Source organism: Macaca fascicularis, chromosome 7, assembly GCF_037993035.2.
Source record: "Macaca fascicularis isolate 582-1 chromosome 7, T2T-MFA8v1.1".
In the NCBI taxonomy this organism is placed as follows: Eukaryota; Metazoa; Chordata; class Mammalia; order Primates; family Cercopithecidae; genus Macaca; species Macaca fascicularis.
In genome coordinates, this window is record NC_088381.1 from 102,841,165 (window position 1) to 102,856,890 (window position 15,726).

Consider the following 15,726-nt stretch of genomic DNA (forward strand, 5'->3'; position numbering starts at 1 on the left):
TCTGTTTGCTTAACTGTCATATTGCTTGCCACGATGTGCTGCTATTAGTTTTTCTTTCATTTGATTTGAGCTGTTGGAAGGAATATTATATATATTTCATAAATCTTTTATAAGGAAGATGTGGCTTAAAAGCTGCATTTATCAAATGGATTTGGAGGTTTTGATTGTGACTTTATTTTGAGATACTGTATCTTCGTTAGTATTGCATTGATAATTAGACTTCAACTGGATTTCAGTTCACTTCTGGACAACATACTTAGAGGGTATAGACAAATTAGAAGATATAGGAAATCAGGATGATCAGTGGGGTTCTAAACCATGTTAGAAGAGTCAAGAGTTGGATATTTGTCATCCAGTGAAAATTCACAGGAGACATAATGGCCTATGCATTTGAAAGCTGGCCAGGTGTGGTGGCTCTCACCTGTAATCCCAGCATTTTGGGAGGATCACTTGAGGTCAGGAGTTCGAGACCAGCCTGGGCAACATGGTGAAACCCTGTCTTTACTAAAACTACAAAAGAAATTAGCTGGCTGTGGTGGCGTGTGACTATAGACCCAGCTACTCAGGAGCCTGAGGTGGGAGAATGCCTTGAACGCTGGAGTTGGTGGTTGCAATGAGCCAAGCTTCCACCACTGCACTGTGGCCTGAGTGACAGAGCAACACTCCGTCTCAAAAAAAAAGATTTTGAAAGCGTTATTTTTTATGCGTGGCAAGGAGACATATACATGAATGGGAATGGAAGTGCCAGGTAAACGGATTTCAATTTAATATGTGTAAAGAAAAGATTTTTCCCTAAGTATAACAGAATGGCATAGATAGCTTTACATTAGATAGCAGGTCATCTTCTCCTGGGGATATTAAGACCAAGGCTAGATAACCATTTATTTGGGGGATATTGCAGAAGGAATGCAGACATAATGGACATTTTGACTAAAGTCCATTCCATTCCTGAGATTGCATGCAACTGAAGAAATGCACCTCATATTCTAAGAGTCATCAAACAACTGTGGGAATTAATTCACTCTTTTTTTTTTTTTTTTTTGAGATGGGGTCTCGCTCTGCCGCCCAGGCTGCAGGCTGGAGTGCAGTGGCCGGATCTCAGCTCACTGCAAGCTCCGCCTCCCGGGTTTACGCCATTCTCCTGCCTCAGCCTCCCGAGTAGCTGGGACTACAGGCGCCCACCACCTCGCCCAGCTAGTTTTTCTTTTTGTATTTTTTAGTAGAGATGGGGTTTCACTGTGTTAGGATGGTCTCGATCTCCTGACCTCGTAATCCGCCCGTTTCGACCTCCCAAAGTGCTGGGATTACAGGCTTGAGCCACCGCGCCCGGCCATTAATTCACTCTTAAAGCTACTCAGAGAATTAAAATACTAGTAGTAGTAATTACTTGATTATAGGAAATAATTTTTCTGTTGATTATGGATAGAATCTTCCTCCTTCTGCTTGCTTATATAGTCTGCATTTGTGAATTCATGATTAATATTTACGATAGAGCTAAGGTGAGCATTTGTGTTCATTTTTTAAGTATACCATATACCTCTGGTGTTTGGAGGGCCTGGAGAGGGTAGACATATGAAGTATGGAAGTGGTGGACATGGGGTCTCAAAACATTCTATTAATAGTTTACTTAAACTGTAGGGAAAGTACATGTGCGTTTTATTGTTTTTATAGCAAAAGTACACGTTTGTTTTACTGTTTTTATAGCTTATGAATACTATAAATGTTCTTTTGAATATATTCCGTATTTTCTTTTTTTTTTTTTTTTTTTGAGATGGAGTCTTGCTCTGTCGCCCAGGCTGGAGTGCAATGGCACAATCTTGGCTCACTGAAACCTCTGCCTCCCAGGTTCAAGCAATTCTTCTGCCTCAGCCGCCCGAGTGGCTGGGACTACAGGCGCGTGCCACCATGCCCAGCTAATTTTTGTGTTATTAGTAAAGACGGGTTTCACCATATTGGCCAGGCTGATGTCGAACTCCTGGCCTCATGAGCCGCCTGCCTTGGCCTCACAAAGTGCTGGGATTACAGGCGTGAGCTACCACGCCCGGCCTCCGTGTTTAAGTTTTAAAACTCAAAAGCAAACATAGCAAATGATAACATTTGTTAAATCGGGGTGGTAGTTTGACTATGTATTATATCTGTTTTTCTGTAAGTAAGATATTTTGTAATATAAAAAGAAAAATGAGATAGTTATCACTTTAAAAACGTATCTGCTAAGCTCTTATGTATTGCCCATTTGCACATAACTGCTTTGATGGTGAATGATAATTGTGTGTGAGAGTAATTGACTCTTGTCTACAGAACTAGATAGTACGGATGGTGCCAAAGTTTTTAGTAAACAACCCGGAAGAATCCAAAGAGTAGCAAGAGGATCAGGTGTATCAACAAGAGATGTTCAAGAACTTTTGACACAATATACCAAGTTTGCACAGATGGTGAAAAAGATGGGAGGTATCAAAGGACTTTTCAAAGGTAAGAAAAATAAGCTTATTATTAACAGACTGAAAAGAAAGGAAGTTGAGTACAAAGTTAAGAGTACTGCCAGTATTGGAAAATTCACAGCTGAATTTCATGTTATTTTCAAGTACTTCGAGGATTTATGTGACCCATGATTTATCTGTTTTCATATTCAAGGTAATAAACATTAATATTAAAAAAAACTTTACATCTCTGTAGTGTGGGTAAATGAAAAAAATAATAATGCTTTTCTTTTTGTGAACATATTGTATTAAATTTAGATAATATAAGGAAAAAAAAAAACACATTACCTTTACTCCCCAGAGAATCCAATGGATCCTACTGCAAATAACAGTTGTTATAACTAAGTTTTCTTCTGATACATCATTAACTATTTTTCCATGTTGTCAAATATTCTTCAAAATATAATTCTTGCCCGGGCGCGATGGCTCATACCTGTCATCCTAGCACTTTGGGAGGCTGAGGCGGGCAGATCACTTGAGGTCAGGAGTTCAAGACCAGTCTGGCTAGCATGGTGAAACCCTGTCTCTACTTAAAATACAAAAAATAGCCGGGCATCATGGGGCATACCTGTAATCTCAGCTACTCGGGAGGCTGAGGCAGGAGAATCACTTGAACCCAGGAGGCGGAGGTTGCAGTGAGCCGAGATTATACCACTGTACTCCAGCCTAAGCAACCGAGTGAGACTCCATCCCCCAAACACACACACACACACTTCTTAACTGCTGAGTAATACTCTTCTAGTTATGCATGTATCTTTGTCTAATGTAATGCCACTTTTTTGGACAGTAAGGCTGATTCATTCACTTCTATATCAGATTAGTTTTTGTGCAGTTCCGTGAGACCAGGGATTTTGTCTGTTTTGATCGGAAACATAGTAGATGCTAAATAAATTTTGTAGTAGTATAATTTCCATTATATTTATTTGTTTGTTTATATTATTTTGAGAGAGTCTCTCTCTGTCACCCAGACTGGAGTGCAGTGGCGTGATCTCGGCTCACTGTAGCCTCTGCTTCCCAGGCTCAAACGATTCTCCTGTCTCAGCCTCCTAGTAACTGGGATTACAGGCACGCACCACTACTGCCTGGCTGATTTTTGTATTTTTAGTAGAGACGGGGTTTCACTATGTTGGCCAGGCTGGTCTTGAACTCCTGACCTCAAATGATGTGCCCGCCTTGGCCTCCCAAAGTGCTGGGATTACAGGCTTGAGCCACAACATCCAGCCTCATTTCCATTGTAATGGTTGAATGTTTTCTCAGTATGTGTGTTTATTTAGTTTAACATTTCTTTGTACATTTACTGGTTTGAATTTCCTCTGTGAATCGCCTCTTCATGTTCCCTGTCCAGTTCTTCCATTTTTCCCAATTTTATCTTTGTAATAACTCCTTAAAATCTTTGGTTTATGTCTTCGAATATTTTCCCCCAGTTTTTAATTTACCTTTTATTTTTATTTATATTTTATAACGAATAGTAGTTGCCCTTTTTCATGTAGCCAGCCTGTCTTTTCTTTTTATTTCTTTTATGCTCATAAACAGCTTCCCCATGTTTATTTTTTCCTTTTTTTTTTTTTTTTTAAACAGAGGTTATCAAGTTAACCTTCTCCATGTTGATACCACAGTTGTCACCATTTTCTTCTTTTTTTTTTTTTGAGACAGAGTCGCTCTGTCGCCCAGGCTGGAGTGCACTGGCGTGATCTCGGCTCACTGCAATCTCTGCCTCCTGGGTTCAAGCAATTCTCCTGCCTCAGTCTCCCGAATAGCTGGGATTTCAGGCACGTGCCACCATGCCCAGCTGATTTTTGTATTTTTAGTAGAGACAGGGTTTCACCATGTTGGCCAGGCTTGTCTCAAACTCCTGACCTCAAATGATTCACCCGCCTTAGCTTCCCAAAGTGCGCTGAGATTACAGGCGTGAGCTACCACGTCTGGCTTCTACTTGTTTTTGGTTTTATTTTGTGTTTGACTTTTTATCTCAATGGAATTTATTTTGCTGTGTATTGTGTATCGTAAAAAGATAAGTTTTTCCAAAGACTATCAACTCTTCCAGTCCTCTTTTTAATTTTTTTCTATAATGTAAACAACTAATTCAGAGTCTGTGAAAATTTGCCTTGAAACCCATTAAAATGAATTTATTATTTCCAAAAATACTGATTAGACAAGCTCCAAAGATGAACAATACCACTGAATAGCTTCTAAAAGCATGAGTATTACCTTTTATCTTTGAAGCTTTCCTTATTTTCCTTGTGATATCCTATTTGCTCTTTTGTGATAAGGAAGAAAAATTAGACAAACATGTTGAAAACTGGTTATAAATTCCTGCCATCCCATGCTATTTCAGATAGTGATTAATAAACACATTACATCACTGTAATGTCTTTCCCATGTAGTCCTGACTAGTCTTGATAGGACAGATTCACCATCTAGATCATTCCTATGTACTGATTCTTCAATAAAAGAATAACCCCAGGATGAAGTTGGCAGTGGATATACACACAGCTGTGTCACACCAAACTTGAAATACTTTTTAGAAGTTTTAAGTGCTGATAAACAAACTCTTAGGATAAATCACTAATGAGCATGGAATTCCCAGCTTCTTCAGTTTTATTCATCATAAATGGTTTTCACAGATTTTATCATAAAAACGTATCTTCTCTTTCATTCATAGTTTATAATTCACATGATTTATTCACATTAACCAGCTGTGATTGGAGAATCAAGGGGAGCTTTGAGTCCCATTTTTTATAAATGCTTCTGAGAAGTACCATAGTTAATGCCCCTTTCAAATAAATAATTTTGGATGGGTGTGGTGGCTTACACCTGTAATCCCAGCACTTTGAGAGGCCGAGGCAGGAGGATCCCATGATCCCAGGAGGGCAAGGCTGCAGTGAGCCATGATTAGGGCACCGCAGTCCAGCCTGGGCGACAGAGCAAGAGCCTGTTTAAAAAAAAAACACACAAAAAAAAGTTGTTGAAGCAATTCTATGCATTGTTGTAGTGAAGATCTCTTGCCTTCCTTTCTTTTATGAGTACAGCTGTTGTCTAAAGGATGTTTTTACCTATTCTGGCTCAGAGTGCATTTATTTTTTGTTGTTTTTTGTTTGTTTTGTTTTGAGACAGTCTCGCTTTGTCACCCAGGCTGGAGGCTGGAGTGCAATGGCATGCTCATGGCTCACTGCAGCCTTGACCTCCCAAGCTCAAGCTCTCCTCCAATCTGAGGCTCCCAAGTAGCTGAGACTATGGGCGCGTGCTGTCACACCCAGCTAATGCTTTTTTTTTTTTTTTTTTTGTAGAGACAGTGTTTCGACATGTTGCCCAGGCTGGTCTTGAACTCCTGAGCTCAAGTAATCAGGCTCCCTTCGCCACCCAAAGTGCTGGGATTACAAATGTGACCCACCTCACCCAGGCTGCATCTCTTTCATTGGCTGCCCTTTTTACTGTGGTGTTTTGACATAGTGTAGAAATTCCTTGACAAATGAAGTTGCATTATTTGTCTTTGTATTCTCTGAAGGTTTTCATTACTTAAAGAAAACTTCTGGCTAGGTGCCGTGGCTCACACCTGTAATCCCAGCACTTTGGGAGGCCGAGGCGGGCAGATCACGAGGTCAAGAGATCGAAACCCTCCTGGCCGAAGTGGTGAAATCCTGTCTGTACTAAAAATACAAAAATTAGCTGGGCATGGTGGCGCGTGCCTGTAGTCCCAGCTGCTCGGGAGACTGAGGCAGGAGAATGGTGTGAACCTGGGAGGCGGAGGTTGCAGTGACCGAGATCGTGCCATTGCACTCCAGCCTGGGTGACAGAGCTAGACTCTGTGTCAAAAAAAACAAAAAACAAACAAAAAAAACTTCTTAGATACATGCACACCTTGACATTCTCTCAGACTCATACTTTACTTTCTACTCTTCTTTTTTTTTTTGAGACAGAGTCTTGCTCTGTCGCCCAGGCTGGAGTGCAGTGGCGCAATCTTGATTCACTGCAACCTCCACCTCCTGGATTCAAGCAATTCTTCTGCCTCAGCCTCCCGAGCAGCTGGGACTACAGGCACATACCACCATGTCTGGCTATTTTTTTTTGTATTTTTAGTGGAGACAGGGTTTCACCATGTTGGCCAGGCTGGTCTCAAACTCCTGACCTCAAGTGATCCGCCGGCCTCGGCCTCCCAGAGTGCTAGGATTATAGTTGTGAGCCACCATGCCTGGCCCAACAGACTCATACTTTCACATTCATCTACCAGCCATCTAGTCTCTTTGCTAATTAACCCGTGTCTATAAACTCAGCTTTTGTCCAGCATTCCCCTGTATCACTATTAAGCAGTCGTTATAGCTTACTATTAAAAACCACTGGCTGGCCAGGTGTGGTGGCTCATACCTGTAATCCCAGGACTCTGGGAGGCTGAGATGGGTAGGTCACGAGGTCAGGTGTTTGAGACCAGCCTGGCCAAGATGGTGAAACCCTGTCTCTCCTAAAAATACAAAAATTAGCCGAGTGTGGTGGTGGGTACCTGTAATCCCAGCTATTTGGGAGGCTGAGGCAGGAGAATCACTTGAACCTGGGAGGCGGAGGTTGCGGTGAGCCAAGATTGCACTGCTGCACTCTAGCCTGGGTGACAGAGTGAGACTCCGTCTCAAAATAAATAAATAAAAAATAAAACACTGGGTACAGTTTTGCTAATAGTGGCTTATTCACAACAAATAAAGTATTAGCATAAATTGCAGCCTTAAGAAAGGCTTTTAAATGTCCTTTTATATAGAATTTTATATGTCCTTCTTCAAAAAATAGTATGTAATTGAGATAAAGATTAGAAAGGAATATGTAGAAATAGAAATAATTTTGTTAGAGTGATAGGATTATGTAATTTTTTTCTTTGTATTTACTCACTTCATCAAACTTTCTATTATACTCTGATTATACTGATTATATTACCTCCTGTACTGACTCAAAATCTTTTTATTTTTTCCTCAGGTGGTGACATGTCTAAGAATGTGAGCCAGTCACAGATGGCAAAATTGAACCAACAAATGGCCAAAATGATGGATCCTAGAGTTCTACATCACATGGGTAAATACCAAGTTGTTAGCAGTTGCTAATGCAGTTTAATTTATAAGGGTTGAGTTTGAATGATATAAGCCTTTTGTTGTAATATTACGAAAATCTGTTCAAAAGGTGTGATTTCAGGGAAATGGTCATCTGAATCCTAAGTTGAATTAAATTGTAATAGGGCTTATTAGGTGAGGTCTTATTCACTCTTCTGCTGCCATCTCTGTGATGTTTGAGCAAGCTGTTTAATCGTCTTTTGTTTGTTTGTTCTGGTGACTTTTTAGTCACATATCTGTTTTAGAACCTGGATATTTTTAATTATATGACTGAGGATTTTTAACTTCAGTTCTACTTTGACTGTATAACCTTTACAAAGCTCCTTAAACTTTCTGAACTGCACTTTCCCCTTTGGTAAAATCACAGATCATATCTCATCAAGAAATTGTGACAATTAAATGAGGTAATATATATGAAGACATTCAGTAAAATTCTGGGCATATAGTAGATGTTCAATAAATGAATTCTTTTATTTTTGTAAGTCCTGTGGAATAATCCCCTATTGATTATTTTTTATGTAACTTAGAGTAAGACCCTTTTGGATTGATAAGAAAAAAATTTTTTGTTTAGATGTATTGACTGTGTGACAGGTAGTATCCTAAGATCTTTTTATGTATCACCTCATTTATTCCTCACAATAACTCCATAAGACAGGCTATTATTCATTCTCTTTTATTGATGAGGATAATATAAATTTTTAGGTGGTTCGTTCTTTAAGGCTGATAACTAAATTGCAATCAGAATTCAGTATTTTTAGAAGTACTTATTAGGTAAAAGTAATAAATGTTTCCAGTTCTGCTTAGTTATCTGTTTTTAACTCTACTTCCCTACTTTTGCCCTAGGTGGTATGGCAGGACTTCAGTCAATGATGAGGCAGTTTCAACAGGGTGCTGCTGGCAACATGAAAGGCATGATGGGATTCAATAATATGTAAAGAAAATGCCTTAATATAAACTGACTCAGTTGAGTACCTAATTTGCTGAGACCTCAGAGTTTCCCTTCTTTTTGCAAATTGGGGGGAAAGTGTATTTTTCTTGCTTATCATGCACTCTTTCTTTTTCTTCTCGCCCCCTTTTCCCCTCCTTTTCTTCTTCCTTCTTTCTTTCCTCCCTTTAATGTAAGGGGGAAATACATGGTTTTTGTGGAAATCATTGTATGTTTGCTTTAGATTTTCTTCTGTTTTCACCATCATAACACTTAAGTTAAATCATGATGTAAAATTTTAGTACTTAAAGGTTTTTAATCGTCTCGAAGGCCAAGCATCACATTTGTAAACAGTCCTGGTCAGTAGTTAAATAATGTTTCAATTAAAGTGCTGTAAAATAAACTTCAAAGTGGTTATAAGGGGTTGTTAACTTTCTTTATGGTTAAAAATTATCAGTTTATCACTCAGTTTAAAAACTCAGTGGAAAAGCCAATAGATAAATGTCATTTAAAACTATGCCTGGGGCCGAGCACGGTGGCTCACGCCTGTTATCCCTGCACTTTGTGAGGCCGGAGCAGGTGGATCACCTGAGGTGAGGAGTTCAAGACCAGCCTGGCCAACATGGAAACCCCATCTCTACTAAAAATACAAAAATTAGCTGGGCATAGTGATGCGTGCCTGTAGTCCCAGCTACTCAGGAGGCTGAGGCATGAGAGTCACTTGAACTTAGGAGGCGGGAGTTGCAGTGAGCTGAGGTCCCACCTCTGCACTCCAGCCTGGGTGACAGAGTGAGACTACGTCTCAAAAGAAAACAACAAAAAAAGAGAAATTAAGAGGCCAAGCATGGTGGCTCCTGCCCAGGCTGATCTGGAACTCCTGAGCTCAAGTGATCTACCTGCCTTGGTCTCCCAAAGTGCTGGGATTATAGGCCTTAGCCATTGCACCCAGCCAATCATTGATTTTTTTTCTTTTTTCTTTTTTGAGACAGAAAAGAAAAAAGAACTGTTGCCCAGGCTGGAGTGCAGTGACGCGATCTTGGTTCACTGCAACCTCTGCATCCCAGGTTCAAGTGATTCTCCTGCCTTAGCCTCCTGAGTAGCTGGGATTACAGGCATGTGACAACACAACTGGCTAATTTTTTTTTTTTTTGAGATAGAGTCTCCTTCTGTCACCGATGCTGAAGTGCAGTGGCATGATCTCTGTTCACTGCAACCTCCGCCTCCCAGGTTTGAGCAATTCTCCTGCCTCAGTCTCCCTAGTAGCTGGGAGTACAGGTGTGTACCACCATGCCCGGCTAATTTTTTGTATTTTTAGTAGAGATGGGGTTTCACCGTGTTGGCTAGGCTGGTCTCGAACTCCTGACCTCAGGTGATCCACCCATCTCAGCCTCTCAAAGTTCTGGGATTACAGGCATGAGCCACTGCGCCTGGCCAATTGTTGTATTTTTAGTAGAGATGGGTTTCACCATGTTGGCCATGCTGGTCTTGAACGCATGGCCTCAAGTGATGTGCCCACCCTCTCCTCTCAAAGTGCTGGGATTACAGGTATGAGCCACCATGCTCGGCCTGTTTTCTGCATACCAAAAATACACTTGAAGAAGTTGATATATTTCGATGATAATAGCTAATGTATACATCTTCTAAAGGAAAAATAATTGCAAGTATTAGGTTGTCACTATTATATATTAAAAATAATGACCTGACAGGAGTTTGAGACCAGTCTGACCAACATGGCGAAACCCTGCCTCTATTGAAAATATAAAAATTTGCTAGGCGTTCCAGGTGGCTGAGGAGGCCTCACAATCATGGTGGAAGGCAAAAGGCACATCTTACATGGTGACAAGAGAGAATGAGAACCAAGCAAAAGGGGTTTCCCCTTAAAAAACCATCAGTTCTCATGAGACTCATTCACTACTATGAGAACACTATGGGGGAAACCACCTCCATGATTCATTTATGTACCACCAGGTCCACAGACCCCCTGGTGTCTCCCAAATATCATGTCCCCACATTTCAAAACCAATTATGCCTTCCCAATAGTCCCCCACAGTCTTAACTGCTTAACTTGCTTAACATTTCAGCATTAACTCAAAAGTCCACATCCAAAGTCTCATCTGAGACAAGGCAAGTCCCTTCCACCTTTGAGCCTGTAAAATCAAAAGCAAGTTAGTTACTTCCTAGATACTATGGGGGTACAGGCATTGGGTAAATACAGCCATTGCAAATGGGATAAATTGGCCAAAACAAAGGGGCTACAGGCCCCATGCAAGTCCGAAATCCAGTGGGGCAGTCAGATCTCAAAGCTCCAAAATGATCTTTGACTCCTTTGTCATACATCCATGTCACGCTGATGTAAGAGGTGGGCTCCCACAGCCTTGGGCAGCTGTGCCCCTGTGGCCTTGCAGGGAACAGCCCCCCTCCCGGCTGCTTTCACAGACTGGTGTTGTCTGTGGCTTTCTAGGTGCACAGTGCAAGCAGTTGGCGGATCTACCACTTTGGGGTCTGGAGGACGGTGGCCCTCTTCTCACAGCTCCACTAAGTAGTGCCCCAGTGGGGACTCTGTGTGGGAGCTCCAACCCCACATTTCCCTTCTGCACTGCCCTAGCAGAGGTTCTCTTTGAGGGCCCCGCTCCTGTAGCAATCTTCTGCCTGGACATCCAGGTGATTCCATATATCCATCCTCTGAAATCTAGGTGCAGGTTCCCAAACCTCAGTTCTTGACTTCTGTGCACTCACAGGCTCAACACCACGTGGAAGCTGCCAAGGCTTGGTACTTGCACCCTCTGAAGCCATGGGCTCAGTTGTACCTTGGCACATTTTAGCCATGGCTAGAGTGGCTGGGACACGGCACCAAGTTCCAAGGCTGCACACAGCAGGGGGCCCTGAGCCCAGCCCACAAAACCATTTTTTCCTCCTAGGCCTCTGGGCCTGTGATGGGAGGGGCTGCTGCAAAGTTCTCTGACATGCTCTGGAGACATTTTCCCCACTGTCTTGGTAATTAACATTTGCGCCCCCCCACCCTTTTTTTTTTTTTGAGACAGAGTTTCATTCTTCTTGCCCAGGCTGGAGTGCAATGGCACAATCTTGGCTTACCACAACCTCTGCCTCCTGGGTTCAAGTGATTCTCCTACCTGAGCCTCCTGAGTAGCTGGGATTCCAGGTACATGCCACCACACCTGGCTAATTTTGTAATTTTAGTAGAGACAGAGTTTCTCCATGGTGGTCAGGCTGGTCTCAAACTCCCAACCTCAGGTGATCTGCCCACCGCAGCCTCCCAAAGTGCTGGGATTACAGGCATGAGCCACCACACCTGGCAGCTCCTCATTACTTATGCAAATTTCTGCAGCCAGCTTGAATTTCTCCTCAGAAAATGGGTTTTTCTTTTCTATCACATAGGCTGCAAATTTCTAAATTTTTATTCTGTTTCCCTTTTAAAATGGAATACTTTTAATAGCACCCAAGTCACCTCTTGAATGGTTTGCTGCTTAGAAATTTCATCCGCCAGAGGCTGGGCACAGTGGCTTACGCCTGTAATCCCAGCACTTTGGGAGGCTGAGGCTAGCAGATCACGAGATCAAGAGATCGAGACTATCCTGGCCAACATGGTGAAACCCCATCTCTACTAAAAATACAAAAATTAGCTGGGCATGGTGGCATGCGCCTGTAGTCCCAGCTATTTGGGAGGCTGAGGCAGGAGAATTGCTTGAACCCAGGAGGTGGAGGTTGCAGTGAGCCAAGATCATGTCACTGCACTCCAGCTTGGGTAACACAGTAAGACTCCATCTCAAAAAAAAAAAAAAATTTCTTCCACCAGATACCCTAAGTCATCTCCCTCAAGTTCAAAGTTCCACAAATCTCCAGGGCAGAGGCGAAATACTGCCAGTCTTTTTGCTAAAGATAGCAAGGGTCACCTTTACTCCAGTTCCCAAAAAATGCCTCATCTCCATCTGAGACCACCTCAGCCTGGATTTCATTGTCTATGTCATTTATCAGCATTTTGGTCAAAGCCATTTAACAAATCTCTAGGAAGTTCCAAACACTCCTACATTTTCCTGTCTCATGCTGAGCCCTCCAGACTGTTCCAAGCTCTGCTTATTACCCAGTTCCAAAGTTGCTTAAACATTTTTGGGTATCTTTATAGCAGTACTCCACTCTACCAGTACCAGCTTACTGTATTAGTCTGTTTTCATGCTGCTGATAAAGACATACTCAAGACTGGGTAATTTATAATGAAAAAGGTTTAATTGACTCACAGTTCCATGTGGTTGGGGAGGCCTCACAATTATGGTGGAAGGCGAAAGGCACATCTTACATGGCAGTAAACAGGAGATAGTAAGAACCAAGCAAAAGGGATTTCTCCTTATAAAACCAAGGTAATAAGTCTCATGAGACTTATTTGCTACCATGAGAACAGTATGGGGTAAACTGCCCCCATGATTCAATTACTTCCCACCAGGTCCCTCCCACAACACGTGGGAATTATGGGAGCTACAATTCAAGATGAGATTTGAGTGGGGACACAGCCAAACCAAATACCAAAATTAAATCCTTTAATAATTTGAACAAGGGGCCAGACATGGTGGCTTGCACCTGTAATCCCAGCACTTTGGGAGGCCGAGGCAGGTGGATCACGAGGTCAGGAGATCGAGACCATCCTGGCTAACACGATGAAACCCTGTCTCTACTAAGAATACAAAAAATTAGCTGGGCGTGGTGGCGGGTGCCTGTAGTCCCAGCTACTCGGGAGGCTGAGGCAGGAGAATGGCGGGAACCTGGGAGGCAGTGAGCCAAGATCGTGCCACTGCACTCGAGTCTGGGTGACAGAGCGAGACTCCATCTCAAAAGAAAATAAAAATAATAATTTGAACAAATTTCCATTTGTTTTTCACTATTGTTAAAATTGACTCCATTGTTTTTTGATATACTCCCAACTTAGACCACTAGCTAGCTGTAATACTGTACAACATTGAATTCTTCCTGAATTTTACTATAATGTTAAATTTATGTAACCATAAAACTAGGTATAGCTTCCTTAAGCTTACAGTACTCATATAATTATAAGACAACAACAAATTGAGAAATTAAATATCAACAAACTACAAAATGAAGAAAGGGGAAATGAATGACTTTTTATTAATTTTTTTTTTTTGAGACAGGGTCTTTGTCACCCAGGCTGGAGTGCAGTGGTGCAGTCATGGCTCACTGCAATCTTGACCTGGGCTTAGGCAATCCTCCCACCTCAGTCTACTGAGTAGTTGGGACTATCAGAGTGTGCCACAACACTCAGCTAATTTTTTATTTTATTTCATTTATTTTTGAGATGGAGTTTTACTCTGTCACACAGGCTGGAGTGCAGAGGCACAATGTCAGTTCATTGCAACCTCCATCTCATGTGTTCAAGTAATTCTCCTGCCTCAGCCTCCCAAGTAGCTAGGACGACAGGCATGTGCCACCACACCCAGCTAATTTTTGTATTTTTAGTAGACATGGGTGACTCACGCCTGTAATCCCAGCACTTTGGGAGGCTGAAGCGGGCATATCACCTGAGGTCAGGAGTTCAAGGCCAGCCTGGCCAACATGGTGAAAGCCCGTCTCTACTAAAAATACAAAAATTAGCTGGGTGTGGAGCCATGTGCCTGTAGTCCCAGCCACTTGGGAGGCTGAGGCAGGAGAATTGCTTGAACTTGGGAGGTGGAGGTTGCAGTGAGCCAAGACTGTGCCACCTGTGCCACTGCACTCCAGCCTGGGTAACAGAGTGACTCTGTCTCAAAAAAAATTTTAAAAAGATGGGTTTTCACCATGTTGGCCAGGCTGGTCTCAAATTCCTGACCTCAAGTAATCCACCTGCCTCGGCCTCCCAGCATGCTGGGATTACAGGTGTAACCCACTGTGCCCGGCCAATTTTTAATTTTTTTTGAGATGGAGTCTTGCTCTGTCACCCAGGCTGGAGTGCAGTGGTGTGATCTGGGCTCACTGCAAGCTCCACCTCCCGGGTTCACGCCATTCTCCTGCCTCAGCCTCCCAAGTAGCTGGGACTACAAGCATGCGCCACCACACCCAGCTAATTTTTTTTGTATTTTTAGTAGAGACGGGGTTTCACTGTGTTAGCCAGGATGGTCTCGATCTCCTGACCTCATAATCAGCTGGCCTTGGCCTCCCAAAGTGCTGGGATTACAGGCGTGAGCCACCGCGCCCAGCCCTGAATTTTTTAATTTTTTGTGGAGACGAGGTCTCACTGTGTTACCTAGGCTGGTCTTGAACTCTCAGGCTCAAGTTATCCTCCTGCCTTGGCCTCCCAGAAGTGCTGGCATTACAGGCATAAGCCACGCTGCCCTGACAGAAATTAACGATTTAAATGTGATAGATGTCAGTGCTCTGAAACTATCATATTTAATGGTATATAAGATACAAAGGTATATATATGCCCAATGCATCACAATTTTCTGGAGAAATTTTTTGGAAAAAATTAAATTCTTTTTATCATGCAATAACTGTGTTATATAAACCATTATTTTGTTCAAGTAAATACAATATGTTACAATGTGAGAGTAAGTCCCAAGTTCTAATATGCAGTAATAATGTACTGTTATTAGTAATGTGAAACATAGTATCACATAACTAAAAAGAAATATAATGTTATATATGAATAATGATAGGTGGCAACAAAACCAGGAAATTTGTTGGCGCTAAAGCCCCATAATATGCATATTAATGTAACAGTAAAATTAATATATTAGTATTTTAGTGAATTTAGAAAATATAAACAGCAAACCATAATATAAAATAAATTTGAATGACTTTATTTTACAGGTAGCTCTGGTACGTATACACATACAAGCAAATATTTCAGTAAAAAGATGGAACAAAGTATTGAAAATTAAAATGTGAAGGAATTTCAACTTGATACTTATGTAGAGTAAAATATTTTACTATTTGAATACAGAGAGCAGCCAGAGAATTTGAGTGAGGTCTAATAAAAACAACAATGTCAGTGAGAATCATGGTTAAATAACAATATAATTACTGATCTTCCTCAAGACTTAGGAATAGTTATTGACAAATGAATAGTTATTGGTAAAGCCAAGTAAATGATCATATCCAAAACCAGAAGGCCATCATCATAGCTAAAGTCTATATGATTTGATTTCCTTATCACTATCATTCTTTGGATTCACTGGATTAGTCATCATCCTCAAAATTCTGCCCCAAGTTCTAATTATCACGTTCCAAACATTTA

General features: G+C 41.6%; 1 protein-coding gene across 7 annotated transcripts in view; it reads left to right on the plus strand.

The window, feature by feature from the left end:
• SRP54 (signal recognition particle subunit SRP54) overlaps positions 1-15,726 on the plus strand; it is a 98,558-nt gene that overhangs the window by 37,570 nt on the left and 45,262 nt on the right. For 6 of the 7 annotated variants that reach the window (XM_045397526.2, XM_015453253.3, XM_065547490.1 and 3 more), the window contains 3 exons: positions 2,299-2,469; positions 7,434-7,529; positions 8,408-8,909. In XM_045397526.2, coding sequence (XP_045253461.1) covers positions 2,299-2,469; positions 7,434-7,529; positions 8,408-8,499 — 359 coding nt within the window. In that variant the 3' untranslated portion in view covers positions 8,500-8,909. Of the gene's footprint in view, positions 1-2,298; positions 2,470-7,433; positions 7,530-8,407; positions 8,910-15,726 lie in introns of those variants that run through there. The other variant, XM_065547494.2, reaches the window with a different exon arrangement.